Source organism: Anolis carolinensis, unplaced genomic scaffold (assembly GCF_035594765.1).
Source record: "Anolis carolinensis isolate JA03-04 unplaced genomic scaffold, rAnoCar3.1.pri scaffold_7, whole genome shotgun sequence".
NCBI classification, from domain to species: domain Eukaryota; kingdom Metazoa; phylum Chordata; class Lepidosauria; order Squamata; family Dactyloidae; genus Anolis; species Anolis carolinensis.
Genome location: NW_026943818.1, coordinates 38,569,823 through 38,582,299, shown reverse-complemented (window position 1 = coordinate 38,582,299; position 12,477 = coordinate 38,569,823). Strand labels below are relative to the sequence as shown.

The 12,477-nt window shown below is 39.3% G+C and overlaps 1 protein-coding gene across 2 annotated transcripts in view; it reads left to right on the top strand.

Annotated features, from left to right (window-relative positions):
- Nucleotides 1-3,546: 3,546 nt before the first annotated feature.
- The window catches only part of ptbp1 (polypyrimidine tract binding protein 1), a 64,234-nt gene continuing 55,303 nt past the window's right edge, over nucleotides 3,547-12,477 (top strand). Inside the window, exons 1-2 of one of the 2 annotated variants that reach the window (XM_062959206.1) lie at nucleotides 3,547-3,694; nucleotides 11,534-11,564. In XM_062959206.1, coding sequence (XP_062815276.1) covers nucleotides 3,687-3,694; nucleotides 11,534-11,564 — 39 coding nt within the window. In that variant the 5' untranslated portion in view covers nucleotides 3,547-3,686. The remainder of the gene's footprint in view (nucleotides 3,695-11,533; nucleotides 11,565-12,477) is intronic. The other variant, XM_062959207.1, reaches the window with a different exon arrangement.

Below are 12,477 nucleotides of genomic sequence, written 5' to 3'. Positions count from 1 at the left end.
TCATCAGCTGATTTTTCGATCTTGGCCTGAATGGCCTTTGTCCTGATGTCTTGCTCCTGGGCTGCAAGGATCAGGCCTTCTGTCTCCTTCTTCAGGGTCCCATTCGTGAGCCAGAGCCAGGTCTTCTCCTTGTCAGCTTTTCCTTCAGTTTTGCCAAGGAACTTTCCATGCAATGTTTTATTTATTTATTTATTTACAACATTTATACTCCGCCCTTCTCACACGAGGGGACTCATGGCGGCTTACAAAAATTGGCAAAATTTAATGCCCGAAATGCAATCATAAAAACAAAACAATATAAACAAATCCATTAAAAACATTGTTAAAACACATTATAAAAACCTTAAAACGTATATAGAGTAGAGTCTCACTTATCCAACGTTCTGGATTATCCAACGCATTTTTGTAGTCAATGTTTTCAATATATCGTGATATTTTGGTGCTAAATTTGTAAATACAGTAATTACTACATAGCATTACTGCGTATTGAACTACTTTTTCTGCCAAATTTGTTGTCTAACATGATATTTTGGTGCTTCATTTGTAAAATCATAACCTAATTTGATGTTTAATAGGCTTTTCCTTAATGCCTCCTTATTATCCAACATATTCGCTTATCCAACATTCTGCCGGCCCGTTTATGTTGGATAAGTGAGACTCTACTGTATAATTAATTAATTAATTTTGTTGTGCCAGTTCTCAGCTCTAGTTTGTAGTGCGGCTTTCTTGTACTGGTTTTTTGTCTGCTGTGCTTTGAGGAGTTTCTGATTATTATTATTATTATTATTATTATTATTATTATTATTATTATTGAGGCTGCATGGCCATCTGTCAGGGGTGCGTTGATTGTGCTTTTTCTGCATGGCAGGGGGTTGGACTAGGTGGAAAGGAAATGACTAATCACGGGGTCACCGGGACAAGAACCAAGAACAGGAAAGCATTTGAAACAATATGGGAAGAGGATGTGCAAAGCACATGAAACATTCCTCTGTGGAAGAGGAATAAGAAGAGTCAGTTGCGCAGCATTCCTGTTTTGGAATCTGGATTGTACTTTTGGGTTGCTTGCAGGCTTTTCATGGCTTGGTCCCAAAGGCAAACTGTCTCTCTCTCTCTCTGCCACCGGGATCGAAACCTGGCAAGGAAATTAAACCGCCCCTTGCAGAAATCCAACCTAACCGTGTAACAGGAGAGTGGCATGCGCTTGTGTGTTTGCAGGTCCCAAACACAATGCTTCTGGTCCCAAGCTGAATGCACGAACAGCTGGCAAGTTGGATGGAGGATGAATGGAAAGGGAGGAAAGCGCATCACGCCCCCACATTTCCTTTGCCATTGTGTCTTGTTCCTTTCCCAAAGTGAGTCAGGGAGCAAATATTTCCATTTGTAGTGCTTATGCGGGTCACTCGGCCTGGAAAGAAAGCTAGGTTTGAGAAAAGAAGGTATCAGTGCTGAGGATGAACTGGAGTACTAATAATAATAATAATAATACAGTAGAGTCTCACTTATCCAAGCTAAACGGGCCGGCAGAAGCTTGGATAAGCGAATATCTTGGATAATAAGGAGGGATTAAGGAAAAGCCTATTAAACATCAAATTAGGTTATGATTTTACAAATTAAGCACTAAAACATTATGTTATACAACAAATTTGACAGAAAAAGTAGTTCAATACGCAGTAATGCTATGTAGTAATTACTGTATTTACGAATTTAGCACCAAAATATCATGATATATTGAAAACATTGACTACAAAAATGGCTTGGATTATCCAGAAGCTTGGATAAGCGAGGCTTGGATAAGTGAGACTCTACTGTAACATATAATATCTTCTTCTTCTTCTGGTCCATGAGGTCATGAAGAGTTCGAAATGACTGACCGAATGAAGAATAAGAATAAGAATAAATTATATATAACATATAATATCATATATTATATTCATATATTCTATATAATATATTAGTTATGTTGTTATTATGCTTTTATATTATTAATATATTTTTAATATATTATAAATAACATATAATATCACATTATATTATATTAATATATTATATATAATATTTTATTATAATGTTATTATTTCTGTATACAGTAGAGTCTCACTTATCCAACATAAACGGGCTGGCAGAAGCTTGGATAAGCGAATATCTTGGATAATAAGGAGGGATTAAGGAAAAGCCTATTAAACATCAAATTAGGTTATGATTTTACAAATGAAGCACCAAAACATCATGTTATACAACCAATTTGACAGAAAAAGTAGTTCAATATGCAGTAATGCTATGTAGTAATTACCGTATTTAGCACCAAAATATCACGATATTTTGAAAACATTGACTACAAAAATGCGTTGGATAATCCAGAACGTTGGATAAGCGAGTGTTGGTTAAGTGAGACTCTACTGTATTTCTATATATTATTACAATGTATGTATTAGGTCTTTATATTATTAATATATTAATATATATTCTATATGCTATGTTAGTTATTTTATTATTATGCTATTGTATTATTAATATATTATCTATAACATATAATATCATATTATATTATTATATTCTATATAATATATTCGTTATTTTATTATTATGATATTATTTCTATATATTATTACAATGACTTGGATAAGTGAGACTTTACTGTATTTCTATATATTATTACAATGTACGTATTAGGTCTTTATATTATTAATATATCTTCTATATGCTATGTTAGTTATTTTATTATTATGCTATTATATTATTAATATATTATCTATAACATATAATATCATACTATATTATTATATTCTATATAATATATTCGTTATTTTATTATTATGATATTATTTCTATACTGTATTAGTTATTTTATTATTATGCTTTTATATTATTAATATATTATAAATAACATATACCAATTATTATATTATATTAATGTTCTATATAATATATTTATTTATTTAATACATTTATATCCCGCCCTTCTCACCCTGAAGGGGACTCAGAGCGGCTTACAAATTAAATTTACATACAATATCATATTATTAGCATAGCACAATACTGGCAATAAATTACCATATTGTACTATATCTATATATTGTAATACTATTAATAATATTACATGTAATATATAATTTATCATTTTATTATTATGGTATTATTTCTATATATTATTACAATGTATATATGGAGGGGTTCCCAAGTGATGCTGCAGGAGACTCACCTCACTTCTATTGCTATTCTGAAAGAAGCACATTTAATAAGCTGCCAGTTCTCAAAATGTCTTCTCTGGCTTCAATGCCCGCGCCTAACATGGCCGCCATTAGAACCGTTTACAGTACAGTACTGTACTTACTCCCGCATTCGCCCGCACTCAAAATGGCCACGCTGAAAAGGATTACCTTGTCCACGATGGCTTCGGCTCCCGCTGTTGACATGGCGGACGGCGACCAATGGCGGCACGGGAAAGGCTTCCGAGAGCCAATGAGAGTCCAGAGCCAGCCCAAAGGGGGCGGGGCTCTTCTTCCCGCCTCCCTTTTCCAAACGACATCCGAGGCAGCCAATGGAGGTCCAGGGGGTGTTCGCGGGCGAGGGCGGGACCAGGCCCGTCCGCCATTTTGTGAGTCTATGTAACACGTAGCCGTTGGGTCCGCTCCTGCTCGTCCGGCGCCTGCTCACCGCTTTTTCCCTTCGGGTTGCCTTCGTGGGCCATGGACGGGTGAGTGGGACGGGAGGCTGAGAGGGTGGAGGCTAGGCCTCGGCGGAAGGGAGAGAAAGGGACCGTTCGTGAGGAGAAAGAATGGCCGCCTTCCTTCCGCGAGGGGAGGAAAGTTGAAGCGACTTTTCCTGAGGCACAAAACGGGTGGGGGAGGGGGGAGCCATTGAGGAGGAGGGAAGCTGCGCGCGCACCCAACTTTCCCTCACGGCAACTCTTTTCGCTTCTCTTCAGAAACTCTTCTCTCCGTGTCCCCCTTTTAGGCCCCGCCCCTCGCTCCCCTTCGCGCGGCGATTGGCCCGCCGCTCTAGCCAGCCCCGCCCCGTTTCGTTCTGATTGGTCCGTTTGGTGCGCGCTCCCCTGTTTTTTTTTTTTCTATTCTATTTCTTGGTACAGTTTTTTTTCACTTTCGCTCCAAGGAGCCTTTACGCATGCGCGCTGTCTCCTCGCTCACCACGTTTCTCCCTCAGCCCTTGCCTCCCCCCAACGCGCATGCGCGTCTACCTTCCCCAACTTCTTCGCTCTTCCTTTGAAAGTTCGAGCTAGCTTTTTTTTTCAGGCGCATGCGCAGTGGCTCATTTTTTGCAACTTTGGGACTCAAGCTCTTGCAGCAAGATGGAGGGAAGGAAGCCACGTTTTGGAATGAGAGCGGAAGTTTAATTTAATTCAATTTAATGATATAATGATATATAATAATATTATACTATACTAATATTATAATACATTGTATATACATGTAATATTAATAATATTATGATGTAATACAATGTAATAATAATTATAATTCACTATTATAATTGTATATTTATATTACATGCAATATTACTAATAATATTGCGATATAGTTGTATAATATAATATATTGTATGTATATATACTTGTAAACCGCCCTGAGTCCCCTTCGGGGTGAGAAGGGCGGGATATAAATGTTGCAAATAAATAAATAAATAATAAGTTGTGTTAGGCATATAGATCTCTCTTTTATTAATAATTATTGATATAATTATTAATATATAATAATTATATAATATAATATACATATATAATATACATATATCAATATAATATATATGCTGTAGATCAAACAAAAGTATTCGATCTCAGAATTGTGTATTCATTTATTTAATTTTTTTAGCACCAGCAATCTATATTTCCATAAAATAATATGTGTTCAAAAATACAGTATAGGAGAGGGAAAGAAAAAAAAAAAAGAACGGAATAAACAATGTGTGTATATACACATGAATATACATATATACAATCTAATTTACAATAATATATAATATAATATATTGTATATGCATATAATGTTAATAATATTATTTTGTAATACAATATAATACTAATAATACAATCTAATATTAATTATATATTATATATTAAATGTAATATTACCAATAATATTACAATGTAACGATATAGTACAATATAGTAATTTAATGCTAGTATTAGGTTATGATTTTACAAATTAAGCACCAAAACATCATGTTATACAACAAATTTGACAGAAAAAGTAGTTCAGTACGCAGTAATGCTATGTAGTAATTACTGTATTTACAAATTTAGCACCAAAATATGATGTATTGAAAACATTGACTACAAAAATGCGTTGCATAATCCAGAACGTTGGATAAGCGAGTGTTGGATAAGTGAGACTCTACTGTAATATAATATATTGTACGTACATATAATATTGATAATATTATAATGTAATCAATATATATAAAAGAGTGATGTCATCAGGGCAGCGAACAAAACTACAGGCCCCCCAACCTTGAAATTTGACAACACAACCCATCATTCACGGCTCTAGGTTGATACAACAAAAAGAAAAGAAAAGTAAAGTCCTAATTACAGGGAGAGGAATAATAGTTTTTATCCAATTGCTGCCAGTTTGTAGGCTAAACTCTGCCCACTTGGTCTGCTAGCAACCTACTCAGCCCAGGGGACAGGCGCAGTTAGGCCTCACTTAGGCTTCTTCCACAGATTATCAGATTTTAACTGGATTATATGGCAGTGTAGACTCAAGGCCCTTCCACACAGCTATATTACCCATTTAGAATCTTATATTATCTGCTTTGAACTGGATTATCTTGACTCCACACTGCCATATAATCCACTTCAGTATGCATACTAAACATAAAGACAACCATACAACAGACATTCAATGCCACCACTACCTCAACAATTTCTCACCGACACCACCAGACAATGCAACAGCAACGCGTGGCCGAGCACAGCTAGTACAATATAATAATACGCTATTATAATTGTATGTTTATATTACATGTAATATTACTAATAAAATTGCAATATAGTGTTATAGTACAATATAGTAATATATAATGCTGATATTGTGCTATGCTAATAATAATATCATATATTGTATGTAAATATAACTTGTAAGTTGATCTGAGTCCCCTTCAGGGTGAGAAGGGTGGGATATAAATATCGCTTATGTATATATGTACAGTGTATGTATTTACACACTCCACTTGCCTCACCTCCAACTGACCTCGGGGGATGCCAGTAGCCACATATGCAGGCAAAATGTCAGGAGAGAACGCTACTGGAATATGCCCATGCAGCCCTAAAAACGCACAGCAATCCAGTGATTCCATCCATGAAAGCCTTTGACAACATATTTTATTATGTTCATAAGTTTTTGAATGTGCTGTACCCTGCCTTGAGCAATCGGGAGAGGCGAGCGATAAATAACGTTTATTACGAAACACCAGTCTGAGCCTTGCAGAAGGGCGTAGCTTGCAAGGATCCCACTTGTTCTGCCAACTCAGCTCCATCTTTAATTCTTTGCCCGAGAATGTAGACTTTCACCTGCTTGTGGAGTAGGGCGGAGGCATGTTTCCTGTGTTTTTGAAATGGTGGCTCTGCCCTTTTCTGTGAAAAGCTAACCTTGATGATGGAAATTCATAGAATCCTAGGGTTGGAATAGCCATCCTCAAATAGTCCTCAAACTTTTAACGTTGGATAAGTGAGTGTTGGATAAGTGAGACTCTACTGTATACTTGAGTATAAGCCGACCTGAATATAAGCCCACCAGGACTCTCACCCGAGTATAAGCCGAGAAGGGTTTTTTTTTTCAGTCCTAAAAAAGGGCTGAAAAACTAGTATATACAGTATTCTTCCTCTGTGCACGAGGCAGGGCATTGCGGACAAGCATGTGGAGTTATTTGTTCTGTTCACATTATATTTTTAAATAGATAGACTAGCTGTGCTCGGCCACGCGTTGCTGTGGCGAAGTATGGTGGTATGGAAAATAAAGTATTGAGGAATTGGTGGTAGTTAAGGTAAAGGGTAAAGGTTTTCCCCTGACATTAAGTCCCTTATAAATGGGTTATATAGCTGTGTGGAAGGGCCTTGAGTCTACACTGCCATATAATCCAGTTAAAATCAGATAATCTGTATTTTATAGGCAGTGTGGAAGAGGCCTAAGTGAGGCCTAACTCTGCCTGTCCCCTGGGTTGAGTGGGTTGCTAGGAGACCAAGTGGGCGGAGCTTAGCCTTCTAACTGGCAGCAATTGGATAAAAACAATTATTCATCTCCCTCTAATTAGGACTTTATTTTTCTTTTTGTTGTATGAACGTAGAGGCATGGATGAGGGATTGTGCTTGCCAAGTTTAGTGTTTCTGGGATGTGTAGTTTTGTTGTTTTGTCCTAGGCCGAAATTTCATTACCTTTTTTTATATAGATAGATAGATATGTATGTCCTTCCTGTAATAGGTTTCTATTGTGAGCCTTCCCTCCCACCCCATTGCAAAAACAAGGGATACGAATAATAGTTTGCAGTTCACTTTTGAGACTGTCTGCTTTGGGAATTCTCTTTGGGAATTTTCCTCCTGGTTGATTTGGCTTTACTCAAATCACTTGCATTTTTTAAATTCTTCCCAAATAGAATTTGGACAAAGAAGGAAAGTCGGGCATCCGATTGTTTCAGCTTCGCTCCTGATGCCCAGATGGTTTTGATTATCCCACTCCAAATCAGCATTCAAGCTCTCCACAAAGCACATCTGTCTTAGCTGGCAATTCCAGACACTTGAGTCATTAAAACAAACCCAAAACTGTCTTGCTGTCTTGGGCATTTTTAGTGATAGTTTGCCGTAGCAAACGCTGCTGTGTTATAGCTCCGCTGGCAGCCTTTCGTTCATCAAGTGTGGCATCAATTGCGAATGGCTGAGATTATGAGAGGGCAGAAGTTGGCTAAGAAAAGGAACAACTGGGCAGTGTGTCACAAACACTGACTCAAGTGAACATGATGTTTAAAAGGGTGTGCTTTAGCCATGACTGGCTGCTTACTCTAGATTTTCTCATAGCCGTGCATGAGCTACGAGTCTGTGGAGAGGGACTTGTAGCTTTCTAGAAGTGGCATCGCCTCTACCCAAAGAAGAATAATGTGTCAATTAGTTCTCCTAACACATTGCACAATTATAATTTTAGTCGTCTCCTCCAAGACTGAGGACTGAAGTGCCATTATATCGCCTCTGTTCACTGGCCATGCTTTTATTCTGTGAAGCGGTGTTGTAGAGTTTGATATATTAATTTGTTGTGATTGTGTGTTATTGGGCTTGGTCCCCATGTGAGCCGCCCCGAGTCCCCTCAGGGAGATGGGGCCCGATACAAAAATAAAGTTACAGTAGAGTCTCACTTATCCAACACTAGCTTATCCAACGTTCTGGATTATTCAACACATTTTTGTAGTCAATGTTTTCAATACATCATGATATTTTGGTGCTAAATTCGTAAATACAGTAATTACTACGTAGCATTACTGTGTATTGAACTACTTTTCTGTCAAATTTGTTGTATAACATGATATTTTGGTGCTTAATTTGTAAAATCATAACCTAATTTAATGTTTAATAGGCTTTTCCTTAATCTCTCCTTATTATCCAATATATTCGCTTATCCAACATTCTGCCGGGCCGTTTACATTGGATAAGCGAGACTCTACTGTATTATTATTATTATAGACCAGTGGTTCCCAAATTTATCGGGCCTGCCGCCCCCTTTCTAGGAAGAATATTACTCAGTGCCCACTGAATGGGGGGGTGTGGCTTAGAAGGGTGGGCACAAATGAGCGGCCAGGACTGGGAGGGGCAGAGTTATGAGCTCTGAGGCAGGGCTGAGCTTCTATCCCTGTCCTGTGGCGCCTGCCAGGACACGGGGCGGGGCTAGAGGAGGGGGCGGGGCCTCTTCCCAAGTGCCTGACGGGGCTGAACCTCTATGCCCCGCCCCCATGTTCTAACAAGCGCCTCAGGGGAGGTATACAGAGGCTCTTGGGAAGAGGCCCCGCCCCTAGCCCCGCCCTTTAGTCCTAAAAGGCCTCTCAGGAGAAGTATAGAGGCTCAGCCCTGTCTCAGGCTCTTCCCTAGCTCCGCCCTCTATCCCAACAAGCGCCTCAGGAGAGGTATAGATTCTCAATCCTGTCTCGGGTTCTTGGGAAGAAGCCACGCCCACTCCTCTAGCTCCACCTCCTGTGTCCTAACAGGTGTCTCGGGCTCAGCCCTGTCTCCAGCACTTAGGAAGAGGCTCCGCCCCTCCCCTGGCCCCACCCCCATGTCCTAATAGGTGCCATCACCACCCCCCTGGATGGCTGCAGCGCCCACCAGGGGGCGGTAGTGCCCACTTTGGGAATCACTGTTATAGACTATCAACATTTGGAGAGGCCTAATACATTCCCCATTTGGCATGTCACTGTACTGCAAAGAACATGTGTTATATCATAGAGTAGGCGAAAGTGGGAGAAACAATGAAGGATATGTTGTTGTTGAAGGCTTTCATGGCCAGAATCACTAAGTTTTTGTGAGTTTTCCATGCTGTATGGCTATGTTCCAGAAGCATTCTTTCCTGACATTTTGCCCACATCTATGGCAGGCATCCTCAGAGGTTGTGAGGTCTGTTGAAACTAAGCAGTTGGGGTTTATATACTCAATGAAGGATAGTTTCTTGTTGCTCTGATTGAGCTGATGCTCAATCAGACTGAACCAAAGCTATGCAGACTGGCCCCTAACCTTCTCTCCTTTCGGAAGAACCTGAAAACATGGCTCTTCCAGCAGGCCTTTGACAACTGATCTAGTAAGATTCACCTGTTGCCTTCCACTTTTGATGGCTATGACACTTTGGATAACCACTCCCCCCTGACGATATCGACATAACTAGCACTCTGGCCCAGTTTTCTACAGATTTTATCCATGATTTTATCATTGTGTATTGTATGTGTTTGCATAACTTGTTTTATTGTTGTATGATTTGGTTTACTGCTTGTTTTTATATTGTTGACGACCGGGCTTGGCCCCATGTAAGCCACCCCGAATCCCTTCGGGGAGATGGGGCGGGGTATAAGAATAAAATTATTTTTATTATTATTTTATTATGACACAGCAAACAAGATAGATGTGCTGGATTTCATATCACAAAATCACAAGTTGAACACTTCCCAAGTGTCTAGGACTGTGTGATGTATTTTCAGATGATGTGTGCAGATCCCAGTAGGGTGGCCTTTTGCAGTTGGCAGATTGTGATTTTGTCAATGTCTATTGTTTCCAAATGCCGGCTGAGATCTTTTGGCACGGCACCCAGTGTGCCCATCACCACCGGGACCACCTGCACTGGTTTCTGCCAGAGTCTTTGAAGTTCAATCTTGAGGTCCTGATAGCAGCTGAGTTTTTCCTGTTGTTTTTCGTCAATGCGACTGTCACCTGGGATGGCAACATCAATGATCCAAACCTTTTTTCCTTTCCACAACTGTGATGTCTGGTGTGTTGTGTTCCAGAACTTTGTCAGTCTGGATTCGGAAGTCCCACAGTATCTTTGCGTGCTCATTTTCCAAGACTTTTGCAGGTTTGTGATCCCACCAGTTCTTTGCTGCTGGGAGGTGGTACTTGAGGCATAAGTTCCAATGAATCCTTTGGACCACATAGTTGTGCCTCTGTTTGTAGTCTGTCTGTGCGATTTTCTTACAGCAGCTGAGGATATGATCCATGGTTTCATCGGTTTCCTTGCACAGTCTGCATTTTGGGTCATCAGCTGATTTTTCAATCTTGGCCTTGATTGCCTTTGTCCTGATGTCTTGCTCCTGGGCTGCAAGGATCAGGCCTTCTGTCTCCTTCTTCAGGGTCCCATTCGTGAGCCAGAGCCAGGTCTTCTCCTTATCAGCTTTTCCTTCCGTTTTGTCAAGGAACTTTCCATGCAATGTTTTGTTGTGCCAGCTGTCAGCTCTAGTTTGTAGTGCGGTTTTCTTGTACTGGTTTTTTGTCTGCTGTGCTTTGAGGAGTTTCTGATTTTTTACTTCAATTTGTAAAAGTGGTGGTACGTATACCAGCATTGCAGACATGCCCTTTAATGTGGAAATAGGAGCCTCCGATTGCCTAAGGGATAAAAGCCTTGTGACTTAAAGGTTGGGTTGCTGACCTGAAGGCTGGCAGGTTCGAATCCCACCCGGGGAGAGCGCGGATGAGCTCCCTCTATCAGCTCCAGCTCCATGTGGGGACATGAGAGAAGCCTCCCACAAGGATGGCAAAACATCAAAACATCTGGGCGTCCCCTGGGTAACGTCCTTGCAGACGGCCAATTCTCTCACACCAGAAGCAACTCCAGTTGTTTCTGACACAAAAACAAAAACTTGGAAATCTCTGAAATCCAGTTGTGTCACATTCTCGGCAAGATGGTTTTTGCAAGAGTACAGCGTTCCTAAATACCGCAACTCCTTGATGCCCCTTTGAAGCCCAGGGGTTCTTTTCCTTGCTGTATTTTCCTTTTTGTTATATCTGTTCTCGATGACGCCTTCCGACCATCTAACTTTACCTTCTCTCCTTCTCTTGCAGCATTGTCCAAGATATAACAGTTGGTACAAAGGTAGGCATTCTCTCTTTCTTGTCTTCTGCAAATCATGCCCTGGAGCGATGTCTCATTCAGTTGCATGCAAAGGAATGCTGAATCCCCCCTCCAAGGAATGTTCTGTGCTTTTAGAAAGATACTTCTAGAAAGTTCTCCAATGGGCGGACGACCGCATTGTGAAAGAGTTGGCTTTGAAGCCTGGGAAACAAGCGCTAGATGGGGCCAAGGGTGTACGTAAGACATTTGTGTCAAAAGAATGGATCCCTGTACTAATGGCTGTATTTTACTGAATTCAAGCAGGAGGCATTGTGAAATTGTGATGTTTAATCGGCCCTGAGTCCCCTTAGGGAGATAGGGTGGAATATTATTATTTATTTATTATTATTATTTATTAGCAACATTTATATCCCACCCTTCTCACCCTGGAGACTCAGGGCGGCTTACAATTATATATACATACAATATATTATATTATTAGTATAGCACAATATAAGCATTATATATTATTATATTGTACTATATGACTATATTGCAATATTATTAGTAATATTGCATGTAATATAAATATACAATTATAGTGTATTATTATTATTACATTGTATTACATCATAATATTATTATCAATATTTATTATTATTAGCGACATTTATATCCCTCCCTTCTCACCCCGGAGACTCAGGGCGGCTTAGAATTATTTATACATACAATATATTATATTATTAGTATAGCACAATACAAGCATTATATATTATTATATTGTACTATATGACTATATTGCAATATTATTAGTAATATTGCATGTAATATAAATATACAATTATAGTGTATTATTATTATTACATTGTATTACATCATAATATTATTATCAATATTTATTATTATTAGCGACATTTATATCCCGCCCTTCTCACTCCGGAGACTCAGGGCGGCT